Source organism: Balaenoptera ricei, chromosome 2 (assembly GCF_028023285.1).
Source record: "Balaenoptera ricei isolate mBalRic1 chromosome 2, mBalRic1.hap2, whole genome shotgun sequence".
In the NCBI taxonomy this organism is placed as follows: domain Eukaryota; kingdom Metazoa; phylum Chordata; class Mammalia; order Artiodactyla; family Balaenopteridae; genus Balaenoptera; species Balaenoptera ricei.
This window is the reverse complement of record NC_082640.1, coordinates 97,029,853-97,049,935: the sequence shown is the minus strand read 5'-3', so window position 1 is coordinate 97,049,935 and position 20,083 is coordinate 97,029,853. Positions and strand designations below refer to the sequence as shown.

General features: G+C 40.4%; 1 protein-coding gene and 1 long non-coding RNA gene across 8 annotated transcripts in view; one reads left to right on the top strand and one right to left on the bottom strand.

Annotated features, from left to right (window-relative positions):
- The window catches only part of SLC12A1 (solute carrier family 12 member 1), a 93,063-nt gene that overhangs the window by 33,176 nt on the left and 39,804 nt on the right, over window positions 1–20,083 (top strand). For all 7 annotated transcript variants that reach the window (XM_059913341.1, XM_059913346.1, XM_059913345.1 and 4 more), the window contains 8 exons: window positions 5,089–5,173; window positions 8,262–8,413; window positions 9,572–9,679; window positions 9,998–10,121; window positions 11,915–12,016; window positions 13,925–14,080; window positions 17,545–17,644; window positions 18,422–18,533. In XM_059913341.1, coding sequence (XP_059769324.1) covers window positions 5,089–5,173; window positions 8,262–8,413; window positions 9,572–9,679; window positions 9,998–10,121; window positions 11,915–12,016; window positions 13,925–14,080; window positions 17,545–17,644; window positions 18,422–18,533 — 939 coding nt within the window. The remainder of the gene's footprint in view (window positions 1–5,088; window positions 5,174–8,261; window positions 8,414–9,571; window positions 9,680–9,997; window positions 10,122–11,914; window positions 12,017–13,924; window positions 14,081–17,544; window positions 17,645–18,421; window positions 18,534–20,083) is intronic.
- The window catches only part of LOC132359410 (uncharacterized), an 86,284-nt gene continuing 67,474 nt past the window's right edge, over window positions 1,274–20,083 (bottom strand). Inside the window, exons 4-5 of the long non-coding RNA XR_009500839.1 lie at window positions 3,820–3,984; window positions 1,274–1,437 (exon numbers count right to left, since the gene is read on the bottom strand). This is a non-coding gene — a long non-coding RNA (uncharacterized LOC132359410). The remainder of the gene's footprint in view (window positions 1,438–3,819; window positions 3,985–20,083) is intronic.

The following is a 20,083-nucleotide window of genomic DNA, read 5'->3' as shown; positions in this document are numbered from 1 at the left end:
CAGATGCAGTGTACATCAAGTTCATTGTGGAGATTTAATCCACTGCTCCTGAGGCTGCTGGGAGAGATTTCCCTTTCTCTTCTTTGTTTGCACAGCTCCTGGGGTTCAGCTTTGGATTTGGCCCTGCCTCTGCGTGTAGGTTGCCTGAGAGCGTCTGTTCTTCACCCAGACAGGACGGGGCTAAAGGAGCAGCTGATTAGGGGGCTCTGGCTCACTCAGACCGGGGGTGGGTATGGAATGCCGGGTGAGCCTGAGGCAGCAGAGGCTGGCATGACATTGCAACAGTGTGAGGAATGCCGTGTGTTCTCCCAGGGATGTTGTCCCTGGATCGCAGGACCCTGGCAGTGGCGGGCTGCACAGGCTCCCGGGAGGGGAGGTGTGGAGAGTGACCTGTGCTTGCACACAGGCTTCTTGGTGGCTGCAGCAGCAGCCTTAGCGTTTCATGCCCATCTCTGGGGTCTGCGCTGATAGCCAAGGCAAGTGTCTTGCCTCTTCGGCAGTTCCAGACTTTTTCTCGGACTCCCTCCTGGCTAGCTGTGACACACTAGCCCCCTTCAGGCTGTGTTCACGCAGCCAACCCCAGTCCTCTCCCTGGGATCTGACCTCCGAAGCCCGAGCCTCAGCTCCCAGCCCCCACCTGCCCTGGCGGGGGAGCAGACATGCCTCTCAGCCTGGTGAGTGATGGTCGGCACCGATCCTCTGTGCAGGAATCTCTCCTCTGCACCCCTGTTGCTGTGCTCTCCTCCGTGGCTCCGAAGCTTCCCTCCCACCCCACCTCCCCCACCTTCGTCTCCTCCAGTGAAGGGGCTTCCTAGTGTGTGGAAACTTTTCCTCCTTCACAGCTCCCTCCCTGAGGTGCAGGTTCGGTCCCTATTCTTTTGTCTCTGTTTTTTCTTTTGCCCTACCCAGGTACGTGGGGAGTTTCTTGCCTTTTGGGAGGTCTGAGGTCTTCTGCCAGCATTCAGTAGGTGTTCTGTAGGAGCAGTTCCATGTGTAGATGTATTTCTGATGTATTTATGGGGAGGAAGGTGATCTCCATGTCTTACTTCTCCGCCATCTTGAAGGTCTCTCCATGGTAAATTCTTGAGCAGAGATATGGCACAAAAAAAGTATGATGAGGCTCAGAAAAATTAAGTAACTTGTTCAAAATGATTCAAGTTGTAAGTAGTACTGCTTAGCAAAATTTAGCTCTGGACGTTGAGCTTCTGGTTTCTCAGATTTGGAAAAGTATCAGAGGTCACTGATATACATTTCTGTAAACTGTAAGACCACATTTAAATTAAAGAATATTGTGCTTTCTTTAGACTCCTCAGAAACAAAGTTTTTATTATTAGATGCTTAGTAGTCAGTTCAGCTCAACCAACACTTATTACTTACACCAGGCACAAGAGAAGCGAAGAAGAGCTTGCTTGATCCTTCTCTCAAGGAGCTCATGGTCTAAGAGAGAGACAAATTAACTCTATATGAGTCATAAAAAAACAAGAACAAAATCTTGTGCAAGGGAAATATGAAACAGTAACTGCCTGTCCCCAGAGAAGTAAGGGAAGTCTTTCAGAGGAGGGGACATTCAATCCAGATTTGAAGTGATGAATAGGAGTTCATCAATAGGACAAAGAAGGGAGGGACATTTGGAACAGAAAACAAGGACTGTAAAAAGGCTCAGAGAAAGATGCTGCTGATGGAAATTATTTTATGTGTGGAGTGGGGTATGCAAGTAAAATCTTTTCATCAATATATTAATAAACATATTTATAAAGGAACTTCTGTGTGTCCTAGGCACTCTGGAAGTAAGCAAAGAACTAGAGGATATCCCAATCTAAAAAAAAGGCAAGGCTTAGAATTCCTTTCTCCCAAGATAAGTGCTAACTTGATTTAGGATTGCTGTATTAGTAAAGAATTTTATTTATCTATCAATCTGTACTGAGAAACCTCTGATTTTGAGTTTACATTGTAAAGAAAATGAGTTTACATGTAAAGATGTCCTATCATGACTTTTGGGGCACATGTGGTCATAGTATTGTTGTAAAAAGTTGCATTTTTTCTATTTAAAAATACTTGGGTGGTTTTACAATTAAGTTTAACTTTTAGCACATACACTACTGTATACTGTTATGTAGAACTCAGAAATCCTTTAAACTACGGACAGTGGAGTTTGGATATTATCCCACAACTAGCTAGAGACACTAAGGAAGTTAGATCAGAGAGTACCATGATTAGATACTCATTTTAAAGCGTTTGCTAGCAGCTTGTGAGGGATGGATTAGAGGGTGGGGGTTGATAGGTAGGGAGACCAGAGGCAGAAGATCAGTTAGAGGATATCACAGTAGTCTGGATAAGAGATGACATGAGCCTAAATTAAGGCCATGGCAGGGAAAATGGATCAAAGTGGTCAGCTTTTGTTAGAGTTAGGAGAGGAAATGGAAAGGATGCTTTTTTTTTACTATGATCTGCTGTAAGAAAACATTATATATCACAACCAAGTGCCTACATGCAAAAATTTCTCCAAACAGTTCAATACTGTATTACAAATGATGTCTTCCGATATTTTCACATCAGTTCTATTCTACTGTATTCTTTTCATGCTGGCTAGTAACCTAGTGAATTGATTCCATGGTGAATAGAGGCTCAGATTTGGCCATTGGGGTTGAAATGGCAGAAGGACATCAGAGGTGAGATGTCTAATGGGCAGCTACATGTATGAGTCTGGAGCTCTGGAAAGAAACTAGGCCAGGACTGGAAGCCATGGCATGGATGAGTCCGTCCAGGTCTGGGTAAGAAGGAGGAGAGAAGCAGATCAAGGTAGCGCCCAGGGGATATTCAAAATATAAATGGTAGAAAAGGAGTCCACAGAGAAGAAAAAGAAAGAGCTAAGAGGTAGGTGAACCCAAGAGAGAGAAAGTCAAGAGAGAAGAATGCTATGAGAAGTAGTAATTAACATGATCAAAAGCCAGAGTGGTCAAGCATGTTAAGGACTGAGAGGTGACCATGTGTTGGGAAGTGGCAAGGAAACTTCAGAACTTATAGATAATATTTCTTTCTGAGAGTGAAACTAGAACATAATAGACGCAGTTCAATTTAGTAAACATGTATTGTTTCTACACTATGAGGATATGCAAGACTCTACCTCTGCTCACAGCCTCAGAATCCTTCTCAAGATGGCTCTTCAGGCTGCCAGTGACAGTTAACAAGCATTAGCACAAGGGGATGCTACAAGGCTCCCATCCTGAACCTTCTATTTGTTAACACAGTATTGATGATCTGTAAATATGTGCCTGGGAGAAGATTTGGGAGGTACCCAGGTCTAATCAGGACAGTTAAGATGCAGTTTCAGAGATGTAAGATTAGCATATGGTTGACACTCAACCAGCAGCAATCTAGTAGACTGCATTCTGTCCTAAGGAAAAAAATAAAATATTTAATAAAGAAAGGTGAAGGAAGGTGAGCTTTTGGGTTACTGCTTAAGGGACGAAGATTAACATTTAGAGTGAAAAACTAAGAATCTACGTCCTGAGCCCTGTCTAGGGGAAATGTATCCAGAGCAGACAACGTGAGTATATGACCAGACATTAAGATATTGGCATCCCGATTTATATCAGGTCAAGTTTGACCCTCATGTAAGTCCTAAATAAGTAAATTTAGAGCTTGTAGCAGATAGTTCTAAATATAAACTAAGTTTTTGTGTTTTAGGTATAAGACTGCTGTCCATCTTCATACCTCTTTTCCTTATATATATTTCCTTTCTTCCCACTTATATCAATTCTTCACATTTCACTCAGATCCCAAGAAATCCTTAATCAATAAAATAAAATTTGAACATACCATGAATGAGATTGAGTGGGGTCGCTTTCAGCCACGGTTGCCTTCTTCTTCCTTCTATGTGCTACTCAGTTACACACACATGCCACATTCTCTTTTGGAGACAGTAGTTTGGAATGAAGAGGTTGGATATGTCTGTATCAGAACAAACCATGTGTGCAGATATTCCTACAAGGATGGGAAGGAATGAGTAATTACAGAGTGGCTCCATAGGGCTGGCTTACTCCCCTGTGGGGGCAGATTTGCTTGGTTTAGTTAACATTTCCAGCTGTCAGGTTGTGTCTGCATTCACCATGAGTTGATTTTTCTGATGGATTTGATCAGCAGATTTAAGTTAACAAAACACAAAACTCAGACTTTGACTGCATTGATTGCTCACTTGTATCGATGAGTCTCATGTCTTCTGGTGGGGGAACTGATGTCTACTGAGATTGTGCTTTCTTCAATTCGGTATTTATTGACCCCTACTATATGCCAGCACTGTCTTTTATAAGCAATGAATGCACTGAAATCTCTATTTAATAATCCCTGTTAAGTTGAATTCTATTATTTAGAAGATATGCTGCTTGGAAATTGATTATTATATGATTTAGCCCCCAAAATAGGATATAAAGTGGTATATTATATATGATGTGAGCTCAGCTCAGTGAATTTATATATATTTATGGGCAAGAGAAAAGCCCATTTTCTGGTATAAGCTTAAATTTGCCTCTTTCTTTATGCCTGCTTATGGAAATCAATATCTCCCATTGTAGTTATTCCTGAACTAGATTCCAAATGGGAGATTTGAGGGATTGGAGAATTTGGCAGATCATCTTTTTGCTCAGTCAAAAGTAATTTTTTTTAAAGTAAGCCTAAGCTTAGTACAAAACAAATACACACACAGATATCGTCAATGTGCCGGGTATGTTTGTGTGTCCCCCCTAATACTTTAAGGTCTGATACATCTGCATGAAATTCACAGGAGATAAAGGGGAGGGGAAGGCAGTGGTGAACTAACTAGTCTACTTTTCTATAAAAACTCCCTCCTGGACAGTTATAAATCTCTTCTGTTCAGCACAAAGTTATACAGATTTCTTTATTCTCTCTAAACACCCTGTCTTTGTCCAAAAAGAACTGGAGCTCACCACTTTGCCATTTGCTTGATTTTTTTCTTTAGACCTCGCCTCAGGAAGGGTAGCCTAAAATTTTCAAAATACAGAACTAACTCCAAGTGATGTCTGTTTCTTATTCCACTCTATCTCCTCATTCCTCCGCATTATTTTTTCAAAGGATCCCCAAGATGCTATCCCCAGAGGGACCATGCTGGCCATCTTCATCACCACTGTCGCCTACATAGGAGTTGCTATTTGTGTAGGTAAGTTGTGTGTCTCTGGTGTCAGAATGCCAGAATTACAAGGGGTCCAGTTGTTTTTCATGTCAAGTGGGCTTTCCATGGAACGTAAGTTGAAATTTTTTAAATAGGTAACAATTTTAATTCCCTTCTTGGATGCTCTAGGAGTTTGAATGCAATTAAGCTGTAACACAGGTGTCTCTGGGTCAGGGATAGAGTAGAGGTAATCAGATTGTCATTCTACCCGAACACAGAAAGGATCCCGTTTTGCTGCTCTAGGTGATATTTCCCCTGCCAAGGAAGCCACCATTTCCAGCACCCTCCTCCCTTGCCTTTAGGAGGCAGGTGAGGAACAGAGTAAGAGAAAAGAAGCCCAAAAAACAAAACAACAGTGACGAAAGCCTTAGGAAAGTACACAAGATACAGAATTGATGACTGTGTCTCCTCCTTGCACTGCTGTCCCTAATATGGAAATGCCACTGTCACCAATTGGCAGGCAATCAGACTAGACCCAGCTGCCAGCAGTGTGGGCAGCCAGCCCCCACATTGCTCAGTGAGCATAAAATATGTGGATTTGCCTGCTGTTCTTTTTTTTTAATTTATTTTATTTTATTTTATTTTTTTAACATTTTTATTGGAGTATAACTGCTTTACAATGGTGTGTTAGTTTCTGCTTTATAACAAAGTAAATCAGCTATACATATACATATATCCCCATATCCCCTCCCTCTTGCGTCTCCCTCCCACCCTCCCTATCCCACCCCTCTAGGTGGTCACAAAGCACCGAGCTGATCTCCCTGTGCTATGCGGCTGCTTCCCACTAGCTATCTATTTTACATTTGGTAGTGTACATATGTCCATGCCACTCTCTCACTTCTTCCCAGCTTACCCTTCCCCGTCCCCGTGTCCTCAAGTCCATTCTCTACGTCTTCATCTTTACTCCTGTCCTGCCCCTAGGTTCTTCAGAACCTTTTTCTTTTTTTTTAGATTCCATATATATGTGTTAGCATGCGGTATTTGTTTTTCTCTTTCTGACTTACTTCACTCTGTATGACCGTCTTATTACTCAGCCATAAAAAGAAACAAAATTGAGTTATTTGTAGTGAGGTGGATGGACTTAGAGACTGTCACGCCTGCCGTTCTTAAGCTGACTTTTGTTCCACGTGCTGCCTGCAGCCACACCTCCTCCTGGTTGGGGGTCACCTCAAGCTTATGCCATTATTGGAGAGGAAGGAATGTGGAACATTCAGAGAAGAAAACTCTTCTGTGCACACTCAGGAATACAGCTCCAGGCTGGACCACTATGGAAGCCCAGATGGCCATTTAAAAGGGCATATCCTAATTGTCCTCTGCTTACTATAAAGGAAATTGAGAAAGTACATATATCTGGAGTTGGATTCTTTAGAGAAAAACAAAACAATTAACTTAGGTTCTTTCTTCTCTCACTGTCTCTTATTTCAAGAAATTGGATAATGTTGTTAATTGTATTGTTGTGACATTTCCAAGTTTAGTTACATGCAAAGAGATTTTATTCCAGTGCTTTAGGAAATCGAAACATTTTTTAATGACATTGAAATCACCTAAATTTCCCAAATGGTTTTTCTTTCTCACACAAAGTAAGGAGGAAGAAATGAGTAAAGGAATAGACCTGACTTCAGAGATTCTTCTCCTTTATTGCTTCTTATGGGTAGAAAAATCTGTGTTTCTATACTTTTTCCAGGGAAAGAAAAGGATAGTCATGGGGTCCCTGGCCTGTCATTAGAGCAAATAATGGTTCATGGCTTGGCTTCATAGGAATTTGGGGAGTTCTACTATGCAGAAGTTAAAACACATGATTTTAAAAAGTCAGCTCAACATAAATGAACAATGCAAAAAGGTAAAATCTGAAATGGATCGTTTTGCTTGGTAACCAACATCCATACTTTAAAGTACTTAAGCAGAGGCTGGCAGGCCACTTCTCAGGGCTATATAAAAAGGATTCCTGCACTGATTATTTTAAATGGCTCTTTCAACTAAAAGATTCTACAAGCTTTAAGTCTTTCCCAGATTCAAAGAGCAGGAATTCCATGACTATAATTGAGGGTTCCCATTGGTATCTGTTGCTGGGACGTCTCTTAAAATAATTAGCAAGGAATGAGAACTCACCCTGCCTGGAGACTGAAAAGCCAAATGAACAGTTTCATTGACTGGCATTTAGTTTGCAAAGTATTTATCCTTCAGGGAGTTCAGAAAAGTTTATATATATATATATATATATATATCTCACACCTATATTCATACCTTTCAATAATCCTATCAAATACATAATGGCAGAGATTACAGTTAGAAAAATTAATAATAACAGTCAGTGATTAAAATATATATCAAGAATCTTTAAAAAGTTCATAACTCATTTTAGGGAATCTATCCTAGAGAAATGCTTCGAATTACAGAAGAAAGATTTTATGTGCAAAGATGTTCATAGGATTGTTTGTAATGGAAAATAACAGAAATACCCAAATGTATAAAAATAATAGGATAGACTGAGATAAGTATTTGATAGGATATTATTTGACCATGAATATTACCTAGGAACTCTTAATATTTTATCTCAAAGTATTTTCTGTATCATTTAAACCATTAAAATTATATAAGTAAAATTATAATGGTTTAAAAAAGTTAGGCAAGGAAAATCATTAGTTGAAAATAAGAGCTCAGTTCTCCTAATCACTAGAATTCAGTAATGTCATCCCTTGGTTCTCTCACAGATGAGAAAATAAATTCTTCTATCTGAAAAACTCCCAATCAGTAGCACTAACCCAGAAATTTGAATTGAATCAATATTATGTGCAAAGCACTGCTGAAAGGAAGGGAGTCTCAATCCCGAGTGTCTTCCAGAGGCAGGCAAAAAGCTAGGACTTAAACTACCCAAGGCAGGGGAAGCGGCAACCTCTTAGAGATAGGGGTCACTCCCAGGCCTCAGAGGATGCGAACTTCCAGGTACCAGTCAGAGGAAGTGTTGACAAAGAAGACAGGATAGGTCAAAGTAAACTAAGTGTGTTTTCAGAAGAAAAACCTTAAGGGAGCAGAACCCTTCATGTCAAGAAATGACAAGGCTTCGTTGTTTTCCCAGGGGCCTGTGTGGTCCGAGATGCCACCGGGAGCATGAATGACACCGTCATTTCTGGGATGAACTGCAATGGTTCAGCAGCCTGTGGGTTAGGCTACGACTTCTCAAGATGTCGACATGAACCATGTCAGTATGGGCTGATGAACAATTTCCAGGTTCGAACCTCAGAAAATAATAATGTTTATTGATACTGCTTCCATTTTTAGAACATCATGTATAATGAAACTTCTGACTCCGCAACAGATTGGTTATTGACTGATTCGAATTCAGCGAGGAACAATTCGTGTGGGAGGGAAGGGAGTCATACAGGCATTCATTATGTGGTTACACTCACTGTGGTGGGGGGAGAACAGGCAGTTGTATGAATTGCGTCACCAGGGAAAGATTACCACCGCCATTATGCATCTTCCAATCAACTGTGTAAGATTTCCTGGTGGGGAGATGGAGAGACTTTGATTAGCTAGCACTAGGAATGCATTTCATGCCTGGGCTTCAGCTTAGGAAAAGCCTCTGTTGTGGTCCTGGAGTGTGTGGAGGACAAGGCCAAGAGGGAAACTGTGAGTGGCAGTTGGGGGGAGGTAAGTGAGGGGGAAGGAACAAGGGAAGTTGGGAAAACTGTGGAACCTAAAACATATTAATTTGTCTGAATGATTGGTGAGCAGAGGGAGAAGCAAATTTGTCGTGAAGGCTTCATTCATCTAGTTTAACAACCAACAAAGAGAAATTAACTCAGCTGAAGTCATTATTCCAAAATATGACTTAAATTGATAGAATCTCATCATGTCTCAGATCTAAAATTATGTTTAATGAGCACAGAAAAAGCAAAGGTTTGAAAAGCCTCTATGTGCAGGAAGAACAAGAAAGGCTAATGCCTTTAAAAAGATTGGTAAACAGCTGGGTCCCTCCCCAAACCTTATTAAAATACCACTTTCTGCTGAATAGAATTTCCCATTATCCAAGAAACAGATTCCCAGAAAGGACAGAGGGGGAAAATGTCAAAATCCTTGAAATCATTTCCCTGTTTATTCTTTACAGTATCTTCTGGATGTATTGTGGTGAGCATTTATTATTTTTATTTAAAAAAGAAAAAGAACAAACAATAACAAAGCCATTTCCATTTTGGAAAAAACAATTATTAAGAACTTGAGAATGAAGCAGGGGAAAAAATATATGCCTAGAAGCAAATAGCTCATTAAAGAGATTCCAAATCACAGAAAGTGGAAAGGGAAGCATGTGCATAAAATTTTGGCTTAAATTTTTTTTGTTTTACTCTCTGTTGGCTGAGTCGCCTAACTTGAACCTCTCTCCTCAAGGTCATGAGCATGGTGTCAGGGTTTGGCCCCCTCATCACTGCTGGCATCTTTTCTGCAACACTCTCCTCGGCCCTGGCCTCCCTCGTCAGCGCACCCAAAGTTTTCCAGGTGACAAAGGCACAAGAGCATGTGCTTCTCCCTCCTTCTGTTGCCACTGAACATGGATCAAGCTGAAATATCCATTCTCACCGGCAATCATTTTCCATCACTTTCTGAAGCAGTTTAATGTTTGCACCTGGCTCCAATGCTATGTCTGCCACATAGTCAAGATCAATTCAAATAGTATAAAGAATGATAAACTGCAGTGTTAACTTGTGCTTCATATTATGTATCACTTCGTCTTTCCCCAAATCTTGTTAGAATCACCCAGGGAAAATGACTGTGCATAGATATAAATGACGAATTTCTCCTCTTCTTTTCCATTAGGCTCTGTGCAAGGACAACATCTACAAAGCCCTGCAGTTCTTTGCAAAGGGATATGGGAAAAACAATGAGCCCCTGAGAGGATACTTTCTCACTTTTGTTATAGCCATGGCATTCATTCTTATTGGTTTGTAGTTTTCTTGTTCTTACTGAAAGCCAAAGAATTCTGATTACTCATAGGGTTTTCCTTTGAGCTCGAGACATTACCTGTTTTATGTTTAATACCCCATTTGGGAATACTGGAGTCTGTCTAAGAAGGAAATGAGAAATCCTGTGTGTGGAGGACCTTTGGGGACTTGAGGTGGGCTTTGGACTTTAATCTCTTCTTTGAATCTGAATGTGGGAAATCCATCCAACCAAATGCAAGCGAAGCCTTCCTCCAACCCACCCAATATTGTCTAATCCCACAGTGTCCCCCAGCTGCCACCTGTCTTTACATCTCCTGACAGCCAGCAGGAGAGGTGAAGTGTCTGCTCTCAAAATGTGGTCTGTTGACCACCTGTGTCAGAATGAAAATCACCTGTGGGTTTGTTAAAGTGCAGATTCGTTAGGCCCAAGGCCAGAGTTAGAATCTCTGGTGATAAAGGAATCTGATTCTTACAAGTTCCTGAAATTCACAGACCACTAAGGTTTGAGAACCACTTAGCTCAGCTCTTTCTCCTTAAGCAATAATCTCGGCTCCTCCTCCCTAAGCAATATAGAAATAGCTACACAATCTTGGAGAGGCACATGCATCATAGTTAGCCTGCACATTCCTCACTCCTCCCTAGGGTACCACGACTGTGGGTGAGCATATTAGAGGAAAAGAAGCAAAAGGCAAGGATGATGGTACCTATGCATAGACAGGCAGAGCCAGATTCAGCAGTGGTGCCAAACAGTGGGGGCTCCTCCTCATCACATAAACTCAGGAAGTGACTCTCTATATCTACACATAATCACTCTAATGTTTATTTTTTTTAAATCTATGTTTGTTACATTTTTTAAAATTAAGTAAAAAAGTGATTATGTGTAGATATGTTTCAATTGTGTAATTTAAACTTTAAGACTTCAAATTATTGTCCTAGACTGCATTTAAGTGATCAAATAGCCCAAAATTTTAAAAATCGTATAAATTAAATAATACTCTCAAAGGTCACTCTTTCAGAACGCTGTAGCTTAGCTTCGTGGCGCCAGCTTCGTGGCAGCTATTTTTGCCTACTTTCTTGCTGGCGTCCGTGTTCTAGATTCACACCCAGCTGCCACCTACATTTGCATCACTGAGGTTGATAGCTGTCTGATTTTCAGATAAATGAGAATGTCTCTAAATTATTTTTATATCATATAGTAAACAACCCAGCTAGGATTCAACCATATTGGACATTTAGATACTGAGGTAAAACTTTTTTTGGCAAACCTTGAGAGGTAGAATTCTTTAGAGATGTAGAAAAGTACAAATGACTAACAAAAATTCTGAAAGTCAGAGAGAGCAAGCTGGGTATATGCAGAGATGTATCCAATTAGATGATTCTGGTGCACTGGTATTTAACTAACCTGTCACCCTGCAGAACCTTTTGATTGTATACAAAGCAGATAAAGAACACTATGTTTGGTACCTCTGAAATAGCTACAGGGGAGTTTGTCATCTGCCTGGTCTCCAAATACTCTATCCACTCCCACTCGAATCTTCTGTAGGTAGAGGTCTTGATTGTCTATATTTTTTGATTGGTAAGTTTTCTTGTTTCTTACTTTATAGAAACCCTGGCTGAAAATATATTTGTAAATGAGTGCAGCCCCAAAGAAAAATCACTAACTTCTTAAACTTTGACAGATGCTAGCTATGCTTTCAATTTCCAAATAAAGTCAAGTTTCCAGGCTATAACAGCTGTTCAGCCCCTGGTCTCATCACTCATATGTACATACTCAATTCTGCTTCGTTCACAGCGGAACTGAATACCATTGCTCCCATCATCTCCAACTTTTTCCTGGCCTCATACGCACTTATTAATTTCTCCTGCTTTCATGCCTCTTATGCCAAATCTCCAGGTAAGTTGACTTTTCAAAACTAAAATAAATCTAAGCAAACAGTTTGTCTCAATAAAATGAAATAAGTCAGTGAAAAGTGCCTGATCTGTGTTTATATGTTTCCTTATATCCTAGTGGGTGGTGTAATTCACTTTATTTTGGTAAGTTGGGGGATGACTTCTGAAATAGAAAAAGAATCATTTGAGCAATGGCCTTTTTGACCAACCATAAAGTCAATTTTCTCCTGCAGCAATAAATTATTCATTGCAAGAGAAACCACATTTATTTCAGCAATAGAAAAACACCACCATTTATTTCCAGGGTGAAAGTGACCACAGAAGTGGAATGAATGTATGTATTTGCAACTTCCTTACTATCAATTTGTTTCCTGCCCATGGTGCAGAAGAGAAGGATGATAGTTCCCATAATTGCCTGCTGAGTGCAGTCAGTGCAAATTCACATTGAAGCTGGTGACATCCCTACACTCCTCACACTGTTGTTTAAAGTGGTGCAAAATTTCACACCAAAGAACCTTCCCCTATCTTTGTCACCCCTCACCTCTTCTTTGCTTCCACTGGCCAGTTAGAAGAAATTCTAATTTTCTTCTGCCTTTCCACCAGAATAGAGACTTGTCTTTATCAGCCCTCAGAAAGTTCTTCACTACAAGGACTTTTATCAAGGATATAAACACATCTTCACTTTATTACGGTCTGCCAGGAACTCAAACCTCCTTTGGAAAACCTGCTGCAAATATGACAAAATATACATGGAAGGAGAGCCTCATCCACTCAAGGCCACTAGGCTCCAAAGATAACTGAAGAATTTTTGTTTCTGTTTTGTTGCCTTGTTTTAAATAGAGAACAGAAGGTTCTAGTCAGGGAATACAGCAGATCATAGAAATGTGTGCTGCCATACCATGTTGTGTTCATTTTTAAAAAACAAAGTGAAGTAACTGAGGTTGGCAGGGGTAAGAGTGGAAAGGAAGGAGGAAAAGAGGAAAAACAGAAAAGCACAGAAACACACACACACACACACACACACGAGTCAGACTGAGAAAAATAAAGGCATTTCCAGTGATGTTCTTGAAGTGCTATTTCCATCTTGTGGCCACTTTGGAAATTGCTCCTGAAGACGGAAAGTTCTGTTGTGTTTTGGCAACTCCAAATTTAAAATATGCTTTACCCGTAGACCAAATGTGCCGTTCAAATCAGAGCTCCTTTATCCTGACCATACTGTCTCCCAGCTTCTTTCATTTCAGGGAACTAATAGAACACGGAAACCCCCATGCATATATGAATGGTGAGAAATATTTTCTTTGCAAAAGGCATGATAAATTAATGCATCACGTTTAAGAAGCCATTACAGAAAAATTTCTCCCTCTTTTGCCATAGATTATTATTTCTGAAAGGGCAAGCACGATACTCTTAGAGTAAAAGAAGAGCTAGCACGAAGTCAGTGGATTGACTTTTGATGACTGCTCTGCCTTCCCCATGGGAACAATAAGCCTATTGTCTTAACCTTCTCTTTCTTGAGCCACCAAGGTGTTCATCCCCCAAGCACCTGCCCCCCCACCAGCTACTCCCCACTCTTTCCATCTCTCCTGCCTCCTTTCAACCCTTGATGGCATAGATATCAGACGCTTAGGGATTCGTTGTTTGGGAAGACATCCCGGCATGCAGGAAGTGCGGAGGGGCTATGATTGACACATTTTCTACATTTCACAGCTTTCTGATTTGGTGTAATTACACCTTCATAGGCCAGGGACCAAGATCACAGAAAACAAATAATAGAGTTAGGAACTTGACGTAAAAGTTCTGATTTTTATGCTAGGAAAGAAACCATGTTACCTACAGTCTAATAATACACAGCGGTATGATGGTGATAGTGTGGAATTTTTTCCTGGGCACACAGATTTTTTTTTAATTTCAGGATGGAGACCTGCATACGGTATTTACAACATGTGGGTGTCTCTTTTTGGAGCTATTTTGTGCTGTGCAGTCATGTTTGTCATCAACTGGTGGGCAGCTGTCATCACCTATGTCATTGAGTTCTTCCTCTATATCTATGTGACTTACAAGAAGCCAGGTAAGATAAGATTGTATTGCAGGGGGTTTCCTAAGAACTCTCTAACTATCCATTCACTCAGCAGATGTTTATTTGGCAGCTTCTGTGTGTTTAGGTGTGCCATGTGTATGGTGGATATTAATAATATGATGTACTATGATATCAATAGTTAAACTCGTTGAGCACCTTAAATGTACTCATTTAATCCTCACAGTAGTGCTGTATATTAGGTACTATTAGTCCCATTTTACAGATGAAGAAACTGGAGTTCAAAGAGATGACCACTTGCTGAGGTAACCGTCAGGATGGGATGGAGCTGATATGTTAACTAGAGTGTGTATGATACCAAACCCCACAAGCTGTCCACTATATCACCTTCTAAAGTCCTGATAAATGAGATATAGTCCCTGTCCTCAGGAAGCACAGTCTTACACATAAGCAATTAACTATACTACAATATAGCAAGCACCGTGAGAGTGACATGAACAAGTTACTGAGAAAAGGAGAAGAAATGACTAACTGTGAGTAGAGATGTACAAGAAAACTTCCCTGGGCTTCCCCGGTGGCACAGCGGTTAAAAATCCGCCTGCCAATGCAGGTGACACGGGTTCGAGCCCTGGTCCGGGAAGATCCCACATGCCGTGGAGCAGCTAAGCCCATGCGCCACAACTACTGAGCCTGCGCTCTAGAGCCCACGAGCCACAACTACTGAGCCTGCGAGCCACAACTACTGAGCCCGTGAGCCACAACTACAGAAGCCCACACGCCTAGAGCCCGTGCTCCGCAACAAGAGAAGCCACCACAATGAGAAGCTTGCGCACTGAAACGAAGAGCAGCCCCCACTCGCCACAACTAGAGAAAGCCCACGTGCAGCAACGAAGACCCAACATAGCCAAAAAAATAAATAAAGTAAATAAATTTATAAAAGAAAAGAAAAGAAAACTTCCCTGGTTCATGGCTTTTGTTCCCAGGGTCAAGCACTCAGTAGGCACTTATAAATACTTGTTGAATGAACACATAAGCTACTTTTTTTAAAAAAGGCAAGAGACTAGGATGGGTTAATCAGATAGAGCCAGGGGAGGTTATTCTAGGCAGAAGAAAAAGTGTGAGTGAAGTTAGGAAGCATGCAAGTATGTGGCATATTTAGGAAGCTCCAAGGCCTTTACCACGATGGAGTCCTCGGGTGCTGAGGAGAAGGGGCCTGAAGGTGAGCCTGGAAGGGTAGGTTGGGCCAGATAAACAAACTTAAGTGTCGTGCTAAAGAATATGGAGCAGCAAGAAGCTGCCATAGATCATTCAGTTGGATATGAACTTTGGATGTTACCTCTAGAACCAGTGAGAAGGATGGATTGAAGCTGGGAGAGGCTAGAGATTAAGGAGTGCAGTACTCAGAGGTCCAGTCTCAGGGGCCAGACAGGCCCTGAGCCATCCTCACACTCTCCTTACCATTACTCCACAAGTAAAATAGAGAAGGTAGTAACTACTTTGGAGGGTGTGCTTTTGTTGCTTTTCTTTATCACTTTATCCATTTTAACATCAGGTATAATTTATGTATGGTAATATTAACCCCCTTTAGATGTACAGTCTGTAAGTTGTAACAAACTTACCCAGTCTTGTAACCAACACCACAATCAAGATAGAGGACATTTCCGTCATTGCTAAAAGATTCTGCGCAATCTCTTCCCCCCAACTTAGCCCCTAGCAACAACTTTTCTGATTTCTGTTCCTATAGCTTTGTCTTTTCCAGAGTATTATGCAGAACCATATAAAATAGTGTGTAGCCTTTGTGTATGCTTTCTTTCACTTAACATGAGGTTTTTAGATTCATCCATGTTGTTGCAGGTAAAAGTATTTTGTTCCTTTTTGTTGTTGAGTAGTATTCCATTGTATGAATATATCTCAATTTTTTAAAAAATGTATTCACCTTTGATGGACCTTTGGGTTGTTTCCAGCTTGGGGTGATTATATCTAAAACTGCTATAAACATTCACACACAGGGCTTTATGTGGACATATGTTTTCGTTTCTCTAGGAGTGGGATTTATGATTATATAATAAGTGTACACATAACTTTATAAGAAACTGCCAAACTGTTTTCCAAAGTAGCAGTATCATTTTCCATTCCTAACAGCAGTGAATGGAAGTCCTATTTGCTCTGCATCCTTGGTAGCACTTATTACTGTCAGTTGATTTTTTAAAAAAAAATTCTAATCGGTGTGGTTTGGTCTGCATTTTCCCGATGACTAATGATGTCAAACATCTTATTTGCCATCCACATATCTTCTTTTGTCAAGTGTCTGTTTAAATTTTTTGCCCATTTTTTGAGTTGTTTGTTTTCTTATTATTCAGTGGTAAGACCTCTTTATATATTCTAGATGCAAATCCTTTAGCAGTACATGTTTTGCAAATGTTTTCTGCAGGTCTGTGACTTGTTTTTTCATTTTCCTTATAGTTTTTTTTTGAAGAGCAGACATTCTTAATTCTTATAAAGTCTAATTTATCATGTTTTTCTTTTATGGTTGGGCTTTTTGCTTCTAATCTATCTTTCCCTAATCCAAGGTTACAAACTTCTTCTGAAAGTTTTAATGCTTTAAATTTTTAATTTATGTCTCATCCATTTTGAGTTAATTTTTGTAGTGTGAGGAATGGCTCAAGGCTGATTTTTTTGCATATAAATATCCAATTGATTAATAGGGCTTTTAAAAGAATGAAAGAACCTAAGCTATGCTAAATGCCCAGTGCATAGTCAACACAATCAATATTAATCTTCTTTATCTCCAGATAATTATATCTCATCATTTTCCTGGCTATTCTGAGCAAGACTGAGGAGATGGTTCTGTCTGCCATCTGGGATGAATCTGTACATTCCCATCAGGGACTTCTTATAAAATTTAGAGGATCCATCTAATATTTAATTTTTTTAATTTAAGTCAGGACATGGCAGTGCTTACCTCCCTTGTTATGAAGATTAGGTCCTAAAAAAATTAAACTAAAATGCTTGCTAAAGATTGACCCTCTTCATGGACACCTGGAAGTAAGAATTCCCGAGCTATTCAGTTTCATTATTCAAATATAAAGATTACTGCACACTGTCTTATGTATGCAGAAATGCCTCTTTTCTTTTCAGTTTAAGAATTTGTGAAGACCTCTTGAATTTATTCAGGGGCTGACCATTTTCCCAAATCTATCTGCCTGCAATGTGGTTATAACACAGCCTATCCCACCAAGTAAGGTTTCTTAGGCTGCAGCTCTAAAGTCTGATCCTTAGCTGGAAAGAGAGGTCTCACTTCTAAGAATTCACAAAGTGTTCATAGAAGGACACACTTCTCTTTCTAGGAAATACTACATTATGTTTTCTCTTACTTGGGTGTTCGTCACTGCTGACATAGCCAAGGAAAATCATAGAAGGGGGTGGCTTATAAAAATATTCACAGTATACAGAGGGAAGCTGGGTGCTTTTATGCCAGATTTCTCCTTCGTCCACAGATGTGAACTGGGGCTCCTCCACACAGGCTCTTTCCTACGTGAGTGCTTTAGACAATGCTCTGGAACTAACTACAGTGGAAGACCATGTGAAAAATTTCAGGTAAAACTGGCTTCTCAGGCATCCTGGTGTTATTTCACATTAGAAGTAGCTTTCCTCTACGGGAGACCAATGCACTAGTTACACGCTTTATGGATATATTCTAAGATAGGCAGTCTTACAAAACTGCCGCATTTTCACGACAGCACCTCCTATGAATGAGTGCTTCTTTTCTTCTACTCTGAGCTATGCTCACCCCCAGCTATAATCTCTCATAGTGCTGGCTGTCACCTTCCATGAACAGATAGAGAGGGGATCTCAGTGACATGATTTCAGAGAGATGTCCCCAAATCCCCACACACATTAATCATTGTTGCTGTCTCCATTCAGCTTAAGGCTTTGTGGCTTACTGAATTCCCTTAGGAGAAGTTACACTCTAAGTTCTTCATTAGTTATATCTTATTTTGAATGGAACCTCAAACCACAAGCTTTGAAAGGAGGGTGAAGGAAAATAACATGAAAATACTGGTTGGAAAAGGACAGGTTGTATTGGGGATTTGGGATAGGGTATTGTCCAGAGGAAAAAGACAGGGGGAACCCAAGACTACCTTTTCCTTACTTTACATTTTTACTGTCACTAACTAAACTAAGAATGCAAAGATGGCAAGATTCGCAGGAAGTCATGATGATTCAAGACTTCTAGTGAGAAACCCAAGAAATAGGAGAGCGGTTGTCCCATTTTGCCAAGCCTTCTGTACCAGCCCATTCCATTGGGGTGGTTCTGGGCTCACAGGCTTCTTGCCATGGCCAGTTCTCACATCTTCTCTTCTCCACTTCCAGGCCCCAGTGCATTGTCTTAACAGGGGGACCCATGACAAGACCTGCTCTCTTGGATATAACTCACGCCTTTACCAAGAACAGTGGCCTTTGCATCTGCTGTGAAGTCTTTGTGGTAAGAGCCACTTCCTCCCCTGAAGGTGCTTTTTCCTCCCTGCTCACTTGTGTTCTTTTAGATGAGCCTAACAGGTACACACAGTGATTGGAGAATGGCAAGGCAGTTTGGACAAGGACGCTTTTCCTTGATTCATATAGCAAGGACTAGCAAGGGCCCATGATCCTGAATTTAAATGAGTGGATACAATGTGTTTCAGATTTCAGAAGAGACCAACTAAAAGTGATAAATATTTCTAAATGATGGTCTTTGAGTCAAGGAAAAGAGAATTGGCTCAGAAATAAAATGAAATTATTTGGGGTGATAACTGTCCCCAGAAATATGAAAGGATAGAATAGAAAGGATAGAGCCAGAGAGCACTATTATATAGATTAACTGATGAGGAGAGAGCCAGACAGAATGGCCTTAAATGAAAGCATGTAGAATCTAGATTAAATATTTGGATAAACTTAATGACACTACAGATATCTAGGGAGTTAAACCAAGTTCTCCATGCCTTAGATAAATACTCAGAGCTGAATGAGTTCCTTTTTTGTTCAGGAAGTATGTGGTAGACTAATGATAACTTATTCGTGGTTTTCCCAGGAGGTATTCAAAGTAGATGCTAAACATTTAACCATAATTACTGACCAATCACCAATCTATAAAGTGAGGAGAAAGCTACTGACCAATCACCAATCTATAAAGTGAGGAGAAAGCATTAAAATTATAACAAAGTAATAAGTCTAAATTCTCCAAACCAGCTACTTCTACTTGTATTTGCACAGTGTGCTCTCACATGCTCTCTCTCTCTCTCTGTGTATGTGTCTCCCTGTTTCTCTCTCTCTCTCATGCACACATACCACTCAAAATCCTCAACAATGCCAGTGTATTATTATCGTACTTACCTATTCTTCAAAGTATTTTCCTACAGTTTTTCTTATTTCAATCTACATCATAACAGGCTAGTGAGGCAGAGAGGAAAAGAAGCCCTGTTCTCACTATACTGATTAGAAAAGTAAGATTCAGGAAAATTAAATTATGCACAGGGTCACATGACAAGAAAGAGGCAGAGCCAGCATATTGGTCCAAGTCACCCAATTGTGCTCTGTGTTACAGTATGAGGAGAAAGCCTTAGCAGACTTGTATCCCTGAGAGTGCTGTCAGAATCAGGTACCACTCCCTAAACTTCCAATACTTGCTGGGGAATAGGGCTGTCAGGAAGCTGCGTAACCCTGCAGCCAAACGACTGTGCAATGATGCAGGGGTTAATTCACCACATGTCATCATGACCAGCACTTAAGCATCTTTTTACACTTGGCAATACTCTAAAATGCAATATGAAGCAAGCTGGTCATATTCTCTTTCCTCTCAGTGCTTATATGATAATCACTCAAACAATATAACTCAATGTAATAATCCCGTAGTGGGTAGAGGGAATCCTACTGACTACATAAGATTGACAGGTTAAGTAATGACCAACAGTGACTCCAGAGGATTTTTTAAAATCTTATCAAGAACCCTTCTCTCATCTTTGGTGCCCTGGATTAGTGGATTTCATTTTGGCCTAT